Source organism: Aspergillus homomorphus (assembly GCF_003184865.1).
Source record: "Aspergillus homomorphus CBS 101889 unplaced genomic scaffold BO97scaffold_27, whole genome shotgun sequence".
Lineage (NCBI taxonomy): Eukaryota > Fungi > Ascomycota > Eurotiomycetes > Eurotiales > Aspergillaceae > Aspergillus > Aspergillus homomorphus.
This window is the reverse complement of record NW_020291913.1, coordinates 239,815-257,659: the sequence shown is the minus strand read 5'-3', so window position 1 is coordinate 257,659 and position 17,845 is coordinate 239,815. Positions and strand designations below refer to the sequence as shown.

Genomic DNA, 17,845 nt, shown 5'->3' with positions numbered 1-17,845 from the left:
GCCCTGATTACTAACCCGATCAAGTTAAAGTACAGGCTTCGAGCGGTAGACGCGTCGGACGCGTGCTGACGAAGCGCGTCACCGGGCAGTCTCGCCGCGGCAGGATGAACATGCACAATCATAGGCTGCAGGCGACAACTGGCTGGGCTTGAGACCTTGGGAAACCTCTATTGACAGATTTCTTCACTCGTTACATCCTCGTTCTTGGATATCCGGTGCCTGTTCAAGAATCCCCCGGGGCCACATCATCATGTCCTCCGAAGCGATGCGTCCCAGGGGCAGACCTGCCCGTAAGTATAATCGCTCACTTCTTTATCGCTTTACGCAAAATTATCGATGACTGACTAACATCAAATCATACAGATACTCCGGGGACAACAGTACTAGCCTATACTCCAGATGGCCAGCGGGTAGTCACTGGCGGTTCGAATTCCGCAATTCGCATCTATACGGTGGGACAGGATGGCGAGCCAAAGACGATTGACGAGGGCGTCGATGGGCATCTGGGTATCGGTGCTACTGTATGCTCTGCTTTCCTAATTGCCTTGTTGCAAGCTAATCATGTGCAGAATGAATATTTCATCATGGGCGCAGAAGACGGCACGGTCTGGCAATACGAGATCGATTCAGGCAGGATGGTGAAGCTTTTGGTACGATGCATGCTTCCTATACGAGATATTGCAATCTCGAAAGATGGTGAATGGGCTGCTGTAGCGAGCGAGTTAGTAGAACTGGCACCCCTAGTGCGTGTGATTTGTTGCGGTGGCTGACGTTATTCTGCTTCTAGTGAGCTTACAGTGAAGATCGTCAACATTGAGGATATGACCAAAGTTAAATATCTGCGGGAGCAGTCGAAAGGCGCCAAGCACGTCACCTTTGACCCGAGCGGCCGATACGTCACGGTCTCTTGCACGGACGGCCTCCTTTATATCTACTCGACACTTTCGGACGAGCCCGAATTGGTGCAGAAGCTGGACGGAGTGATTAGACGACTTGAACCGGAGGCTGAAGCTACATCGCGGATTGTCTGGCATCCTGATGGAACGGCTTTTGCGTCTGCCGAAGCGACCCGAGATATTGCCATCTTCTCTACGGGCCAGTGGAAGAAGGAAAAGGTGTTTGCTGGGGGTCATAGCGGACAGGTCACAGCGCTCAATTGGTCGCCAAATGGTGCGCTTTTTGCCACTGCTGGTGAGGATGGTCAGATCTTGCTATGGGAGACAAAGACGCAGAAGATCCTACAACGCTACGAATTCGCTAATGTGATAAACCTCGCTTGGCATCCGACGAAGAATTCGGTCTCGTTCACAACGTCTGATGGAGAGCTCTTTATCTACGATGATTTCGTTTCCAAGGAGCATCAGCCGCTGCTGCAGAAGCCACTCCAGGCTGCGCCAATCTTTTCTGGAGCCTTGACAGAAATCTCCGATAACGTGAGGCGGCCACTGGCGAACCGACCGAAGGAAACCGTTGAACGGAGGGAAAGAGCCGGCAGTCTAGACTCTCTTGATGATATCCTGAATGGCGATATTGGTATGGATGATTTTGTCGAGGATGATGATGGAGCTGGCTACGCGGAGGATATCAATGGGTTCGGCAAGCGTGCAGGCTCACACATCGATGAAATTGATGGCCATACCGACAAGCGAGTTCTGACCTCTTTTGCGAAGCCGAAGATCCACCCCCCTCTCCAACCAGGAAGCACACCTTGGCGTGGCAACAGACGCTACCTTTGTATGTGTTCTCGGAGCAACCAGAATAATTTTCCGATATAAATACTGACTGTTCAAGGCCTGAACCTTACTGGTTGCGTCTGGACCGTCGACCAGGAAACCCATAACACCATTACAGTGGAATTTTATGATCGTGAGCTTCACCGTGATTTCCACTTCACAGATCCATACCTTTACGACCGAGCTTGTCTTAGTAGGTCGAAGCAGACACATTGGTACCACATATCGAGCTAACATTCTCTAGATGACAACGGAACTCTGTTCTCTAATAATCCTACGGACGGCAGTCCGGCGACGATCTTCTATCGTCCCCATGAGACATGGACAACCCGGGCAGACTGGCGAACGCAGTTGCCTAAGGGCGAATTTATCAGAGGTAAGGATATCAGTGACTTGGTGGCCAGGCTTCGCTAATGTGTCAAAACAGCGCTGGCGCTCAGTGATTCCTACATCGTAGCTGTAACGACCAAGGACTACGTCCGTGTATACACATTGTTCGGTACTCCTTTCAAGGTGTACCGACAGAAGAGCCCAGCTGTCACTTGTGCTGCATGGCGCGACTACATTATGACCGTGGGCAATGGCCCATTGGGCAGCGATGGCCGCACAGCAACGCTACGATATTCGGTAGAGAATGTGAAGCGGGACGAGATTTGCCAGAACGAGGACGTTGTCGCCCTTCCCGAAGGGACCGAGTTGCGGACCGTCTTCTTTTCTGATAGTGGAGTGAGTCACTTCAGCAGATTACACTGGACTTTGACACTGACTTCAACCTACAGGACCCATGCATCTACGACTCCGAAGGTGTTCTGCTTGTCCTTCAGCACTGGCGTAACAACGGTCAAGCTCGGTGGGTCCCCCTGCTGGACACCAAGCAGCTGGAAAGATTAGCAAGCGGACGGAAAGAGGAAACTTACTGGCCGGTTGCTGTGGCTCAGGACAAGTTTCACTGCATTATCCTCAAGGGAGGGGATAAGTACCCGTACTTTCCCCGGCCGCTGCTGAGCGAATTCGACTTTCGCATTCCAATCTCCGACACACCAGGCAAGGTAACCGAAGACGACGAGGAAGGTGGCTCGAGCCGACATGACGGAGCTCGATTTGAGGAGGCCTTTGTCCGAGGAAGCATCTTGCTGTCACTATTCGAAGACCTTGTGTCAACCACCAACGCTACGGCAGGTCAGCGCGCTGAGCTGGCTCGGAAGGAGGTTGAAGTGGATAAGATTCTGCTACAACTTCTCGCGGTGGAATGCCGCGAGGGTGAGGAGAGAGGTATGAAGGCATTAGAACTTGTGCAGATGATGAGGGACCGCAACGGCAAAATGGTTGAGGCAGCTGTCAAGGTGGCCGAACGGTATGGCCGGGGCGTCCTGGAAGACAAAATCCGAGAGCTAGCCGAGAAACGGTATCTTGGGGAGGATGATGATAGATTTTAGGTGTGGGCCATGGCCCGTTTGATGTGTATGACTGCCACATAATCATTATCATAGATACCACCAATGCATGCGAATCCCTTCAAAAGTGACGGCCTGAGGCCACTAACTTGCCGACGGCCGGCCCGACGTCATGGCCGAAGGACCAATCACAACTATTTCCGGCCAAATCAAGTCCCTCTTCGTCTTCCTTCGCCTTCCTCATTGTCAATCAACTTGATCATATTTGTTTTAGCTACATGGCTTGACTGTGCTTTGCAATGCTGTATGATGAATTCTTGGCAAAGGCTTCCTGGATGAGAGTCGCGTCCACCTTTCCCAAGACTCCGTGATGCCGAAGCTTGCTGGTCCTGCGCTTTCTTGCGCGCGACGAAGCAGACGAGGTGCACATCCCACCAGTTGTGCCTCCATCCCCAGTTTCTGCGTTTCTCCTCCTCATCAGTTCTATCTCTCCTCATCTCCGCGGCCCTTAGCCCAGCATGAGGCTCAGCATGGGCCCCAGTTGGCGTCCGTGTCGCCCACATTATTCTCGCATACCGGACTCCGACCATCCGGGTTCGACGGATTCGAACGGCCACGGGAGGATCATGAGATACCAGACGAGCGAATCCTTAAGCTAGGGAAGAGTAAGCTTTGTGATAATTCCTCGTATTAAGATGCAGATCTTACTGACATGGACTGTCTGGACAGCTCTTCGAACCCTCTCACCCCTCCTCTCGAACATCCTCACCAATCCTCTTCCACCCAAGATACTCTCCCCCAGCATAACCCTACACCTCTTCCCCTCCACACATCCCCATCTCCCAACCGTGAAAGGACGAACTCTCTACCGAGCCGCCCTTTGGACCGTCCCTGTCGCCTGGAGCAGCCTACCCCTCCTCGGCAATGTCAAACTTCAGATCATCAGCGAGCGTATTGTCCGCGCTGGCACCGTGCTAGATCCTGCCCGCTACGCCCGCGGCGAGCACGACGGCAGTGACGAGCGCCTAGTCGTGCGCTGGCGGACCGAACCGCGCAGCGAACATCATCGCCATCACCGTCCCTCCTTTACTTCCAACCCGCATCCCATTTTTCCGAGCAACCCCTCCCCGACTTCGCCCAGCACCTCCGGGCCATCCTCGTCCAAAACCGGCGAGAACAAGGGTCTCAGCGTGTTGCTGGGCGGTGATGCTCCGATCTTCAAGCTCTCCAAGGAGGAACAGTTCACGGGGTTGTTTATTTTCTCGTTCGATGAGGAGGGACGTATCTCGTCGCACACGATCGAACATGCTGACGACGCTTGCGGATGGGAACGGACCCCGAAATTTGTCACGTTGGCGGACTGGTTGATTGGGAAGGCCAGGGAATCGCTAGACCCGTCGCCTGCTGAGCCGGGTTTGGCCTTCCAGGGATGTCATCCTCATCAGAGATGCCATGTCTTTGCGCGGGAGAGCGCCTTCTACGAGCGTCGGAAGGGGTGACGCCTGATCGTTATCGGAGCCGGTTGCAATTGTGCTGTACTGGTATATGCTGTAATGCGGCCGTCCCAAGCGGGTTCGCTAGCGTGGAGGCATGAAAGATGGAAGGCGACGAACACTTTGCGCTTTGACTTTGCCCCCCCCCCCCCCCAAGAAAAACCTTGGCTTGACGGATGCTTGGATGGCTGTTATTCCAGCTCATCCCCGTTCGATGATGCTTGACCCATCTCATCTCCTTTCCTGTACTTTACCGGATTACAGTGTATGTAAATAATGTCACTTGGGTAATGAATAATGATTGAAACTTTGTGCATTGAGATGCAATCTAGTGATAATAATAAAGTAACGCCACTGGGCCAGCCAGTGAGCGGTACCATGATTCTATAGATCTATCCATTATCGAATCCAGAAATGGTGACAGTTGTGCAAGAATGCACGTATGGTACATGAAGCGGACGTTCATATCACGTCAGAGCCCGGGGTAAGGTCCAAAGCCAAGGAGAAGTAACAGGGATTACTTCTTCTTAGAACCCTGACGCCCACCAACAACAGGCTCTTTCAACAAAACAAAAACTCCTCCACAGACCACCAGCATGGCACAACCCCCAACCATGTATGCAACCTCTCGCCCCATCCACCAGAACAACGAGCAGAAAAGCAACGGTCCCGCCGCGCGTCCCACCTGTCCCCAACTCCTCAACCTCCCCAACACGGCACCCCGATTTTCCTCTTGCGCCTCAAAACTCCCCAAGCTGTTCAGCCCCGTGACGACCGTCGCACTGGTGATAGCCAACAGCCCACCCGCAGCATAGAGACCACCCAACGAAGTGACGCGCGCAAGCATGAAAAAAGAGACGGTGCATGCGATGACGCCGATGCGCACAGTTTTGAGCGGCGGCAGGCGGCGGACCACGGTACCCTGAAGAAGGGAAGCAATAAGACCCATCATAGAGAGAAGACGGCCGTTTAAGGCGGAAGGGCTGGATTTGCTTCCTACGTAGAAGGTAGCCGTTAAGAAGGGGAGGGAGAATTCGAGCCCTGAGAACGGAAGAAGGAAGAGCAAGTGGATCAGATTGAGGAGAGCGGGGTTATTTGTATGTGTCTTGAGTTCGGCCTTGCGAGTTGTAGTAGCGGGAGGTTGGGAAGTGGTGTTGTTGATTTCGATCGTGTTCGAGACATGTACAAGCTTTGTGAATCGGGGATGAGTCTCCGCGAGACAAAAGTACAGGTACGCAGTTTCTGCGACAATAAGGAGGAGCGAAACGCCCGCGGCAGTCGCGAAGGGATTGGCGGCCACGGTAGTGATATTGGAGAGGGCTGCGCCCAGCGCGGGCCCGCAGGTAAAGGCAATACTGAAACAAACACCAACTAGGGCCATGGTCGAGCCACGTTGGCTGGGGTCGCTGATATCTGTAGCAATGGCATTCGCGAGCTGCACGTTGCCCTCGCTGAGACCGCCAATGATGCGACTGGCGAGAAAGGTGCGGAAGTCTGTCGCGGTGACCCAGAGAGCCACGCTGAGTGTGTTGCCGACCATCGAGCAAAGAAGGGCGGTCTTGCGGCCGTGTTTATCTGAGAGATGGCCGATGAAGGGAGCTGCGAGCGCCTGCAAAAAAGAGAATAGCGAGCCAAGCGCCCCACCAAGAAGGACAATGTCATAGCGCGAATCGATGGGCTTCGCAAAGGAGTTCTTATAGGCGTTTAAGTAGTGAAAAAGGCGGTTGAGAAGCGAATTCGGGGACGGGTCTTGGTTACGATAAAATGTGAGTAGGGAAGGAAAGAGTGGAAGAATAAAAGTAAAGGATATCTAAAGCCTTACTGTCAGCGCGCGCTACCCCTAAGCTTTATAAATGGGTTAAGATACATACCAAATCCAAAAGTAAAGAGGTCATCAAGACCTTAAGGATCTTCTTCCGCTGCTCTGCGGGTAACGCCATGACGATCAATTGAGATTAAATCGGGATAGAAGAAGAAGTGAGAAAAAAGACAGAAAGAGGAACTACAGAGATGGGAACGAATGCAAGAAAGAAAAAGAACGGGGAGTGAGGGTCGAGAGGGTTGCCTGATGCAAAAAGAACAGACAGAGACAAGGAGAGAGTCAAGATGGCATCTCCGCCGCCCGTTATGTCATAGCCCTATACCCTACCCGCGGCATTGCCTTTTTCGGATAGCTCGGACGGAGCTCTTATCGATGGAGTACTACTTATCTTTTAGTTATTGTTTGTTCTACTAAGTATAGTCTACGTAATTGCATATCCAAGTAAGCCATAAGTACTCAGGAGTGGATCACGTCTGTTTCCATTGTCTAGCTGTTACAGCATTCAAAACTCCTGATCAAGCTCGATTCCTGGCCGTCTACAGCCAGTGTCTCCTCACTCCCTCTCCACCGCAATCCGTCCAAACCCCGTCTCCATATGTCAACACGTCAACACGATGATCGGAAATAGAATACATGAGAAGTACAATGCAAGGTGATGCAAGTAGCATCACCACCTGTAGGCGAAATGACCAAACTGAAGCGGATTTTGCAGCCGAGATAGAAGAAGATAAAAGGTGAGAAAATCGCAGAAGTTAATATGCACGCTCAATAACTGCAGACATATACAACAGGAACTTTTGGGAAGATGATCCAAAAGAGAAGCAGAGCGAAGACAGCAGCGAGGTGGGGAGACCGTGCCATCATCTTGACTCTGAGTGAACCTTGCTGTAAATCATTTCAAGAGTCATTGCGTTCGTGAACCATGACACCACCATGAACCATGAGTTTATTAGTATTTCGGAGAGAAGAAGAAAAATATCCCAGGATGAGGTAGAAGGAGACAGAGGAAAGCGAGGTCAAAAAGCTTGATGAATAGCAAGGCAGAATGACGCTGGAGTCGGAGTCAGATCAACGCAGAGCAAGTGCCTCATGCGGAGTAACACAATGTTCCAATCGAACAGCAGCTTATGAACTCCGAAAAAAACGGCCTTTACTGGCTGGCAGCAGGGGCGGAGGAACCATTGCCACCATTGAGGCCACCGCGGCCTCCGCGACCGCCGCGACCGCCACGACCGCGGCCTCTGAACTCACCGCGGCCTCGTCCACCCCGACCACGCCCATGTCCGCCACGACCTCCTCGGCCACGGCTAGACTGGCGTCGATGTTGAGTGTTGACCTCAGAGGCATCCTGTGACTTAGGAACAGCGGCATTTTCGTTGCTTTGAGCACTAGTGTCGTTTATGGTCGCATCTGCTATCACCTCAGCCTCAACAGCGGCAGGAGTAGCCTCAAGCCCAGTCTCAGTTTCAGCAGGGTCCCGCGGCACCTCGACCCATTCGTCAGCTGTTGGCGAAGTTTCCACAACTCCGGTCGCGTTGACGTCCCAGCTAGCCTCAGCTACCTGGTTGGCACCATTGGTAGCCAGGGTCTGGGCTGGAGGGGCGGCCTGTTCGGTTTGCTCTTCCGAGGTAGCGGTTTCGGTTGCAGCGGCTGCGTTGCTGTCGTAGGATGTGTCTTGCAACTCAGTGTAGCCTGCATTGGCCACGGTGGGGTCCGATTCAGGAGCCGCCTCAGTAGTTGCGGGTTCGGTAGAAGGGACAAGCTCAGTAGCGAGCTGCTTCACCTTGCTATCTAATGAGACAAAGGTGGTTAGCAAGGAGTAGAAAGAATAGACTAGATAATTATCAAGACTCACAGGTGACCTCCAGTGTGGTGCCGTCGACGCCAACAACCTTCTCATCCGCGCCTTCGATGATCTTGAGCATAGAAGACACAGCGTCTTGAGTGCCTCCATATACCTGGTACAGAACACCCTCAAATGCACGGCTCTCGTTTGAAGTCTCATCTCCGGAGCGTCTCATAGTAGCAGCGGCGCAGAGAAACTTGCTGAGGCCCAACAGTTGCTGGCTGAAATCCTTCTTGTTAAATTCTGCGGCATCCGCATCGGCCTGCCCCCGCAGAGCTGCGAGTTGCTCTTCGTGGGTTTTCTCCAGCTCTGCCTTCTGGCTGGCCAGACGCTCCTCATAATAGGCAGCGAAGTCCTTGAGGTGGGCAATCTGTTCCTCAAGCTGGGCAACGGTGGCTTGCAAAGAGGGCTTCTTCAAAGCCTGTGCCTTCTGGTCGGTATTAATCTTCTTCTCTGTAACAAGCTCGTCCAGAGATTTTCCGGGGTTCTCAGCAATGATGGCGTCGACTTTGGCGGTCGCATTCTGCGGGGAAGGAGGCAATTGTAAGCGGTGAATGATGGTGGGAGCTCTACCGAAGGGCACTAACCAGCTTCTTGACAGCATTGCGCAAGCTCCTGTAATGATGGGCTTAGTCAGTGGTAAAACTTTGGCGGCTTAAGCATCGTGGATCCGCGAATGCGCGGACGGAGTTTCTTGTCGATCGAAACGCACCTCTGCAATTCCTTGAAGTGTTGGTTATCAAGGTTGTCCAAGCTGTTCGTGTCAGTCTTCGAGACGATAGACGGGCTGGAAGCATGGTTTGAGTGTTGCTTCTCGGACGAAGCATCGGATTGTTGAGCAGGGTTAGAGTTGACAGAAGTGGCAGCCATGATGCTGGTTTGGTGTTATGACTCGAAGGACTGATATGACTCTTAGGCAGACAATGGTAGAACAAAGCTATGCAGAAGAGAGAAAGAGAAAAAAAAGTGGGGAGGCAAGCGTTGAGTAGGGGCGCAAGGGAGAGGCGCACAATTGAGGAAAAGAAGAGGACGGTGTTGGGGTGAAAGTGAGAAGGTGGGAACAAACGAAGCAGAAGAGGAAGCCTGAGATGGGATGGGAGGAAATGGGAAAAGCAGCTGGCAGATGCGGGTGGAACTCTTCCGAACCGCCTTCGTCGCGTGCTGCTGCAGCTCAAGTCACTGGCTCAGCCCCAACACGTCTTACAACCCCAGACAGCCATTGCAACAGTCAACACTCTATCTCTGCATTTCCAAAGGGTATATATCAGATCTTCATGTGGAGAGAACAGCTTCAGATCTACTGCATCGCCACTCTGTCTTATGGGCAGGTCTAACTGGTGTGGAATAATCCATGCATTTGGGTATCAACCGAGGAACTCCTTAAGAACGCCTATATAAACACGATCGCCGCGGTCAACTCAAACCCTTTCCCTCTTCATAACATACAAGAAGCATGAATCCGACAGCGACAATCCCCTGAGAGTGGGTTGTGGACCTATCGCAAGCTCAACAAATCCCCATGTAGCACAAACTCGCAAAGCCCGACCGACCGACGAGTTGCTCCAGTCAGGAGCAGGAAATGATGCGAGCGGGTTATTCAAAATAGATCGTTTCTGCCATCGCTCTAGCCCTTGAACCTCCGTAGAGTTTTCTAAACATCCAAAAGACAAGATGTCAGCATCGACCGGGAACCGCGCCCACCAGCCTCCTTGTAGCGGACAGACATACCTCGGTCACTTTGCGCACCGAATTCGGCGAGATATTCTTCTCACCTACCTTTCGCGACTGAATGGACGATTCTCGCATCAATCTGCACCAACACGCGGTTTAGTAATCAGCCATGCCTTAATTCCCTCCCTGCCGCGCCTTGTCTTGACAATCATATGGATAGAGATCGATTTCGACTCACTCTTGCATAAACAACATGTAATCCAAGAAGATCTATAAGCAAGCCCAGAGCGATTAGATGCTATTACATCACGAACAGGAGTGTCGGAAGCAGGAGACAAACCAAGATATCAGCGTTCTTGCTCACGTTGCGGTTGGAGTGAGCCTTAACCACCCGCTTCACCGTGGCGCGCGGGTAGAGCTTCTGCGTTGCTGCCATGGTGGGCAAACAACACAGGGTGACAGGAGCGGAAGAGGAAGATTCTGGGTGAAGTTCAAACAGAAGCAATGACGCGAGTGGATCGGTGCTGATAAACAATCACAGCCATTTGACGCCGGCGAGCTTCCGAGACGATAAGCTAAGGCGGGCAAGAGCAGATTGTTTACCGTAACGAATACTCGAGGCAGCTTGTAATTTACCGTCTATACGTTCGTACATGACAATACGAGCTAGGCTGGATGAATCATGTTTGCTGGGACTTTATGGTCCAGAAACAGCAATTGCTAGCGTGACCATTTTCTGCTCTCGCTCCCTTGCTTCGTGAGGTATGCGAGCGGAGCTTCAAATTGATTCTCCATACGTGGGCGTGGAGCTCATGATTTGATAGAGTGAGAGAGCTATCTATACTATGGTATTTACAACTCAGTCAGGAAGTGATAGGTATACACAGAAACCTGATGAAACATGGCAGGGTCCTCATCGAACTCGACGAAGAAACTTCCATGCGTAAAACGCTGCCGTGGAGCCCAGGGCAATTCTCCACGCTGCGAAGATGTAAAGTGCGACCCGCAGCCGATCGTAGTACCCTCGGAGCATGATTTCCAAGGCATATGTGCTCCCGTTGAGACCCTTATCAGAAGGTCCATAATACTGGCCAACACCGAGTCCTTCAATTCCGATATTATTTTCACTGCCGCCCCTATCATTAGGGGTCTCTGTTACTGGTGCTGCCTCTGTTTGACCGTCCGCCGCAGTATTATTCGCTCGGATCCCACTCTCAACCAAGCGTCTATTGCGCTTCCGCAGGCGATACGTGAGAATGTTGATCAATAGCCGCAGATCAGGTGCCGTGAAATTGGGATAATGCCAGAGCTTGACAGCTGTATGTGGGGGGAGCAGATCCAAGAAGTCTGCCATGATACCCAGCGTCAATCCCCAGAGGAGTAGTGGGCGACTGGTCCCAATGTCCTGGTCCGCAGGGTTACTTCTACCCCATGACATCAATCGCTGAAACAACGATTGATTTTGTACATCCCTGGGAGTGAGCCCTGGGGTTGTATTGCTTTGTAGGCTTTCCGTGGGGGCTAGGCGAATGGCGGGAAACTGCATATAGCCCATCAGAGAACGAGACGCAATGCGAGCCATGAGGCCTCCCATGTTTGCGAGGCGCTGAGTCATGTCCACATGTTCTACAGTCCGCAGGGAAGACGACAAGAGCGCCTTAAGCGGCACCCAGTGGGTGGAGGCCACTTCGGTTGGTTGTAACTTGAGCGTTGGCGAGTCACTGCATGTTAGCAGGAAGACGTAAGGGCACAGGACCATCAGCCTGTGATTGAGCCCGTCAGTATCAGCCGCTTGACAGAGACGAATTCGGGCCAGATACATACGGTATTGTACCCAGGCTTGTGGTTACAACTCTTTCGGGCAGGTTGCCGACGTAAACACAATCCTCCGTTGTTAAATCCAGTCCAATCTCTTCCGAGGCTTCCCGGATTGCCGCCGCTCGATCATCCGAATCTTCTGGGTCTCGCTTGCCTCCGGGAAGAGCAACATGACCTGTCCATCTGTCTCCCACGCGCGACGCTCTTTTGATAAAGAGCGCTTCTGCTTGGCCATTGTGAACCCACGATTGGGCGAAGAATGTGTCGAGGCGTTGCTGGACCGTGGCTGAACTGTCTGGCACTTGCGACGAGGACTCCGGCCAGTGTTCGTATGTAGGTCGAACTCGCAGGATAAGAGCAACCGAGGCACGTTTCTTGCAGTTTGGAGGGTTCGGGACGTGAGGATATGGGCGTTGATGGAGGTTGGATAACACGTCATGCAGCGGTTGAGTCAAGGGTTCGGAGTCCAGTGACGACGGGGAGCTGGACGATTCCATTGGGTAAGAGATTCCGGGTTTAGAGGGATTAAGAAGAAAGATCTAGCATAACAGCATAATCTAGTATATATATATACATAGAACAAGAATGTGAGGAGAGAGGGAGTTCATTAATTGATTGAAGTCAAAGTGAGAAGAGAATGAGAAGAGTGACTGAGTTTCTTATCAGTTCGGGACTTATCGTGGAAATCCAGGCTACCTCGGGCAAGTTGGTACAGCACAGTACAAGTGGTGTGTGATAGATACAGGGCACTGGTAATGAAACGGTATGGTAATGGACTGACAGCCGGTTGTTTTCAACAAGTTGACTAAAGCGATAGCTCCAACCATGCTAGCCAATAGTCAGCTGAACAACTACAGCGGGGGACGGGCTAGACCGTTCCGGGGAGGCAGAGAGGGAGCACGTGCATCGATATGGCGATGGCATGCACCGAGAGAGTTACGAGACTATATTAGAATCTCACTATTTCCCGCCTCGTCTCGATAGCAATTCTTTTAGTGGCTTCTCTTGCTTGCCCTCATTTTGCTAAGTCTGAGAGAATTTCTCTTTCCCTGTGACAGGACCTGATTCTCATTGATCATCTCTTTTTCTTGACCCGCATTTGCCCCCCTCCTCCTCTTCTCCCTTCCTTACTTATAATAAGTCTCTCTGCCTTTCTCTGTGCAATCCGTCGCTTCTCCTCCTACCACTTCTCCGTTACACAGTCTTAAGATCCAACCACCGCCAAGCTTCGCCGCACTCTTTTCCGACCATGCGATTTGGCAAAACTCTTCGGAAATCGATCTATCCGCCATGGAGTGGGAAATATATTGATTATCACAAGCTCAAAGTCCTCCTCAGAGAGCATGATGTCATCGGCAACGATAGCGATTCCGATAATGCCCCATGGACCGAACAGGACGAGGAGGCATTCGTTCAGGAGCTTTTGAATGTTCAATTGGACAAAGTCAACGCCTTCCAGGTCGAAACACTGAAGCAGCTGCGAGAGCGAACAGCCGATTGCGAATCCAAGCTGCGAGCACTAACTGACGCAGCCCAGGATGAGGCTGCTACGGATATGGACGATGCAGAGAAGCGGCAAATCGCCTCTAGTGTCATTAAGGAGCTAGACAGCATCACTCGAGAGGTCAGTGAGCTGGAGAAATATAGTCGCATCAACTTTACCGGTTTCCTCAAGGCAGCGAAGAAACATGATCGCAAGCGTGGAGCCCGGTACCGCGTCAAGCCCTTGTTGCAAGTGCGTCTGTCGCAACTCCCGTTCAACTCAGAGGACTACTCGCCGCTCGTACGCAGGCTCTCTGTCATGTACTCCTTTGCCCGTGAAATTCTGAGCAAGGGCGTGGTTGAAGCCAAGGATCCGGCCGAGCCTCACTTTGGTCAAGACATGTATTCCTCATTCAAGTTCTGGATCCACGCCGATAACGTCCTGGAGGCCAAGACATACATTCTACGCCAGCTACCCGTCCTCATCTACAATCCTGGAACCTCAAAAGACCTCGATATCCTGCCCGATGATCCTACAATTACCTCCCTGTATTTTGACAATCGGCAGTTCGACCTTTACAATCAGAAGGTCGCCCGTGCCGCCGAAGCGGGGTCTCTGCGACTGCGATGGACCGGAAACTTGCAGGACAAGCCGGCCATCTTTCTGGAGAAGAAGGTCGTGTCGGACGATAACCGCAGCAGAGAGGTGAAGATTCAGCTCAAACAAAAGCACGTGAAGGAGTTCTTGGACGGGGAGTATCACTTTGACAAAAAGCTTCAGCGGATGGAGACAATGGGCAACGGCGAATCGGAACAAGCAGAGTCGTTCAAGCAGGATATTGAGGAATTGCAGTCATTCATCAAGGAACATAACTTGCAACCGATGCTTCGGGCTAACTACACCCGTACGGCGTTTCAAATTCCTGGAGATGATCGGATTCGAATCTCCCTCGACACGAACTTGGCTTTGATCAGAGAAGACTCCCTGGATGAAGGTCGCCCATGCCGGGAGCCTGATCAATGGCATCGCACGGACATCGACGATGCAGGAATGCAGTACCCTTTCAGCGGCATCAGGACCGGGGAGATTGTTCGTTTCCCTTATGCGTTGTTAGAGATCAAGCTCAGGGGCACTGCAGCACACAGTGCTGAATGGGTCAAGGATCTCATGGTCTCCCATCTGGTCAAAGAAGCTCCGCGGTTCTCCAAGTTTGTCCACGGCGTGGCGCAGCTCTTTGAGGATTATGTCAACAGCTTTCCATTCTGGCTTGGTGCGCTGGAGAATGATATCAGAAAGGACCCGGAAACTGCATTTCACGAAGAACAAGAGCGATTGGCCCAGCGAGCAGAAGATGATATTGCAGTCGGAAGTTTCCTTGGGACTCGGAGTCCGTTGGCCATGAGACCTTTGGTAGGTTCTCCAGTACAGATGTTCACCGACATTTCTTCTTCACCTCGCCGTCGACAGTCCTCGCAGATGCTACCGCCTTCGCAGCGGCCATCTGCTCCCGAAATGGCCCCCGTTCCTGAGCGTGCCGAGCCCAGCCAACAACACCAAGAGGATCAGCAAGAGGACCAGCCACCGGAACAACCAGTAACTCTGAAGCGCTTGGCCTCTCTCTTCCCGTCTTTCTCCGCCACGCGTAACAACCGCGGTCCTCGAAATTCTGTCGTGTTGCCTCCTGGAGTTCGGGAACCGGGCACATGGATCAAGGACTCTGGGCCTGTCCGTGTCGAGACCAAGGTCTGGCTCGCCAACCAACGTACATTCATCAAGTGGCTCCACATCAGTATTCTTCTGTCTTCTCTATCGTTGGGTCTATACAATGCAGCCGGGAAACACAATGACGTTGCTCGTGCGTTGTCGATTGTCTACACGGCCTTCGCCATCTTTGCCGCTGTTTGGGGATGGTATATGCACGAGAAGCGGGCCAGATTGATCCGGCAACGTAGTGGACGAGACTTAGACAACACCTTTGGACCCATTGTTGTCTGTATTGGATTGGCTGTTGCTTTGGTGCTGAACTTCGCCTTCAAGGTAGGCTGCTTGATGTGAAATGGGAGTTTCGTCCGCTGACAGGCTTTAGTACAACTCCACCCTTGAGAAGATCCGAAACGGCCAACCTGCCGCCGATCTCCCTCCTTCCGTGAACGTTACCGGGTTCATTAACAAGCCGAACATGTGGCAGTTGGTCAACCAAGGCGGACAAACCCTGTAGCGAGCCTCCCTTAACCCCTTGGTCGGGTATCTGCTTGCTTGTATATGACCGAGTCTGCAGGAGATCCCAAGCTCCTGGCTGACATAGATGCAAATGAGTGGCTGGTTTCGCCAGCCTTTGATGTATTGATAGACTGTCTTTGGTAAAATGAACATGGCGCTATTTTGGGGGGAATCCAGGAGAGGATATATGGACAAAGGTTCGGTCAAAATTGATGATGCTTATGTCAAATGACAAACCACAAACCCGATTATTGTCCTTGCCTGATGTTTCAGGGCTAGCCACTCGAGGCGAAATCACATGCTTGCATTACCCACGGCTTATTTCCATATGGCATAACTTGATACCAATCTCTATCACCATGCTATAATGAGCAAATGCTTGCGCTACCTTAGATATCTAATTGAAGGGGTTGAGAAACTCCGATCTCTATCGCTAGATGCAACCCATAAATCATGTATACTGGCTCGACGAGCCCTGCGCCAGCAACGGGGCACGCTCAGCATCGGTCACAGCCTGCGACCCTTCCTGGGACGTAGAAACGGAAAGCTGCCCCTGTCCCTTCGCAGCGGCCGTATAGATTACACTGGGGACATACCCCTCGAAACTCACACTATACCATCAAATCAGCTCATCAAGGCTTTCACGGGGAGGGGGGTATCCCGATCCCCCAAAGAGGCGGAGGATCTTACCGATCGAAGAACCCCACAAACAGCCACAGATACACGGTGCCGAGGAACGCAATGACCCACTCGAGAATGCCGGCGGCGCGGTAATCGCTGACATCTTCGGGGACGGTAAGCGCGATGAAGGCGATTCCGAGGAAGAGCTCGACCAGGATCAAGGCGGTCGAGAGCGATGCACTACGCGCTGGTCAGCCATTTCACCACCCAAGCATCCTCCGTTCTGTCCCCAGCAGGATGAGAGCAGAAGACCAGAAGGGAGAGAGAGGCTGGAGACTCACAACACCCGCACACGCACCCGCCGCCTCCGCCTCCACCTCCGCTGCCACACGCCGCCATGCGTCAAGAACGCCACGAACCCCAGCACCTCATTCGAATACACGATCGCCGTCCCCGCAGCCTGCAGGGCCAAGCCCCCGAAGCAGACGCGGAGGAGCACCGCGTGCGCGAAGTGGTACCGGAAGGTATCCATGACGCCCAACAGGATGAGGGCGGTGCTGGCCATGCCGGCCGAGAAGATGGAGAAGAGCGAGACGAGCTTAAGGGCGGCGATGGTCGAGGGTGATTCTTCGTCGTCTTTGTCAGGCTCATCGGCCGTATCGTTTTTATCGGCGGTGCAACTGCCAGTCACTACGCCGGTGGGCTGTTGTTGGTTCCCACTCCGGGTGGTTTGGTCCCTGGGAACGGGATGTCCGCCAGCGGAAAAGTGCTCCGGACAGCGGAGCAACGCGAAGCCAGGCTCGTAGCGCATAACGTGAGCCACGGCTACGGTGAACCAGAACCCGACGGCGGTCATGGAGGCGCCGATGAGGAAGAGGGGTTTGAGCTCGAAGGAGGCGATGTCGGAGATGAAGCTGTTTGTGCTATTGTTAGTTGCAGGATTCCGGGATTCGCATGGGAGGGCCGCGCACGCCACGTGGGGATTACTTTGGCCCGGATACCTGGGCATTCCTCGACCCAGCCATGTTAGGAGTAGAGTGGCCAGAGTCAGGAACCAGATGGAGCCTGCTAAGGCAGGGAAGATGGGTAAGCGGGAGGGAGGAATGTTGAGGATGATGATATGCAAGGACGACCAGATGGTGTCATGGCAGCGGAGCAGGAAAGAAGTAAACATCAAGATCGGATCTGAATTGAGGGGTTCTAAGTCTATGAGAATGTCTGTTCCAGAGCCAGATAAACAAGAGAAGAAGAATTGTGGGAACAGACGATAAGAACAGGACAGGGTGCACTGAACTATGAGACGATGGCGGTCAGCTGATGGCCGCTGCGACTCTGCATTTGCATCATCTTGACTGTCAATCAAGGCAGAGGACCTGTAACAATAGTACTCTATAGCAACTCAACATAGAGCAACAAGATCAATTCCATAATATCTCCTTCTTGCGAAAGTCCAGGCGATGTTGTGAGTATGAAAAAGCCAAAGCCACAACAAAAAAGAGCTCTCTCGAATTGAGGATCGCCGGCCAGATGTGACGTCAGCGCGGGGGAGATTTCAGCCGATTGTCGCCTTATCAATCAGTCAATCAATCAAACCATTGTTGACTACACCATGCACTATGCACTTCATTGACATTCATTCATTCATCTGCCAAGCAACATGAGACAAATGATACCTGGTAACCCTCACTATACCTACCTCCATTCTCTCCACTCTGGACAACGCACTGCAGCATCGGACATTTAT

At 52.4% G+C, this 17,845-nt stretch overlaps 8 protein-coding genes across 8 annotated transcripts; 3 read left to right on the top strand and 5 right to left on the bottom strand.

The window, feature by feature from the left end:
• The first annotated feature begins 117 nt into the window (after nucleotides 1-117).
• On the top strand, nucleotides 118-3,207 carry BO97DRAFT_372084 (chromosome segregation protein). Its single transcript, XM_025692850.1, has 8 exons — nucleotides 118-290; nucleotides 364-521; nucleotides 570-721; nucleotides 788-1,734; nucleotides 1,792-1,926; nucleotides 1,978-2,109; nucleotides 2,161-2,459; nucleotides 2,513-3,207. Exons 1-8 carry the CDS (start codon nucleotides 251-253, stop codon nucleotides 3,167-3,169), a joined length of 2,520 nt encoding a protein of 839 aa, XP_025549899.1. The 5' UTR covers nucleotides 118-250; the 3' UTR covers nucleotides 3,170-3,207.
• A 164-nt stretch (nucleotides 3,208-3,371) lies between these two features.
• On the top strand, nucleotides 3,372-4,771 carry BO97DRAFT_393676 (uncharacterized protein). The gene is made up of 2 exons (XM_025693939.1): nucleotides 3,372-3,792; nucleotides 3,857-4,771. Exons 1-2 carry the CDS (start codon nucleotides 3,498-3,500, stop codon nucleotides 4,624-4,626), a joined length of 1,065 nt encoding a protein of 354 aa, XP_025549898.1. The 5' UTR covers nucleotides 3,372-3,497; the 3' UTR covers nucleotides 4,627-4,771.
• A 207-nt stretch (nucleotides 4,772-4,978) lies between these two features.
• On the bottom strand, nucleotides 4,979-6,682 carry BO97DRAFT_393674 (putative tetracycline transporter). Its single transcript, XM_025693938.1, has 2 exons — nucleotides 6,492-6,682; nucleotides 4,979-6,430 (listed from the first exon to the last, which is right to left on the bottom strand). Exons 1-2 carry the CDS (start codon nucleotides 6,558-6,560, stop codon nucleotides 5,138-5,140), a joined length of 1,362 nt encoding a protein of 453 aa, XP_025549897.1. The 5' UTR covers nucleotides 6,561-6,682; the 3' UTR covers nucleotides 4,979-5,137.
• Nucleotides 6,683-7,592: 910 nt separating this feature from the next.
• BO97DRAFT_426250 (uncharacterized protein) lies at nucleotides 7,593-9,158 on the bottom strand (the record flags this gene model as incomplete). Its single annotated transcript, XM_025697116.1, has 4 exons — nucleotides 7,593-8,233; nucleotides 8,298-8,811; nucleotides 8,876-8,903; nucleotides 9,001-9,158. 4 exons carry the CDS (start codon nucleotides 9,156-9,158, stop codon nucleotides 7,593-7,595), a joined length of 1,341 nt encoding a protein of 446 aa, XP_025549896.1.
• Nucleotides 9,159-9,624: 466 nt separating this feature from the next.
• BO97DRAFT_372071 (uncharacterized protein) lies at nucleotides 9,625-10,506 on the bottom strand. The gene is made up of 4 exons (XM_025692849.1): nucleotides 10,300-10,506; nucleotides 10,198-10,229; nucleotides 10,017-10,098; nucleotides 9,625-9,939 (listed from the first exon to the last, which is right to left on the bottom strand). Exons 1-4 carry the CDS (start codon nucleotides 10,393-10,395, stop codon nucleotides 9,913-9,915), a joined length of 237 nt encoding a protein of 78 aa, XP_025549895.1. The 5' UTR covers nucleotides 10,396-10,506; the 3' UTR covers nucleotides 9,625-9,912.
• A 264-nt stretch (nucleotides 10,507-10,770) lies between these two features.
• Nucleotides 10,771-12,404, bottom strand: BO97DRAFT_372068 (NUDIX hydrolase). The gene is made up of 2 exons (XM_025692848.1): nucleotides 11,784-12,404; nucleotides 10,771-11,722 (listed from the first exon to the last, which is right to left on the bottom strand). The coding sequence occupies exons 1-2, from the start codon at nucleotides 12,272-12,274 to the stop codon at nucleotides 10,873-10,875; spliced, it is 1,341 nt and encodes a 446-aa protein (XP_025549894.1). The 5' UTR covers nucleotides 12,275-12,404; the 3' UTR covers nucleotides 10,771-10,872.
• A 354-nt stretch (nucleotides 12,405-12,758) lies between these two features.
• On the top strand, nucleotides 12,759-15,839 carry BO97DRAFT_479082 (SPX domain protein). Its single transcript, XM_025700671.1, has 2 exons — nucleotides 12,759-15,297; nucleotides 15,347-15,839. Exons 1-2 carry the CDS (start codon nucleotides 13,027-13,029, stop codon nucleotides 15,476-15,478), a joined length of 2,403 nt encoding a protein of 800 aa, XP_025549893.1. The 5' UTR covers nucleotides 12,759-13,026; the 3' UTR covers nucleotides 15,479-15,839.
• On the bottom strand, nucleotides 15,661-17,557 carry BO97DRAFT_406732 (uncharacterized protein). The gene is made up of 4 exons (XM_025695474.1): nucleotides 17,073-17,557; nucleotides 16,443-17,015; nucleotides 16,171-16,341; nucleotides 15,661-16,091 (listed from the first exon to the last, which is right to left on the bottom strand). Exons 1-4 carry the CDS (start codon nucleotides 17,273-17,275, stop codon nucleotides 15,932-15,934), a joined length of 1,107 nt encoding a protein of 368 aa, XP_025549892.1. The 5' UTR covers nucleotides 17,276-17,557; the 3' UTR covers nucleotides 15,661-15,931.
• Between the last annotated feature and the right edge of the window lie 288 nt (nucleotides 17,558-17,845).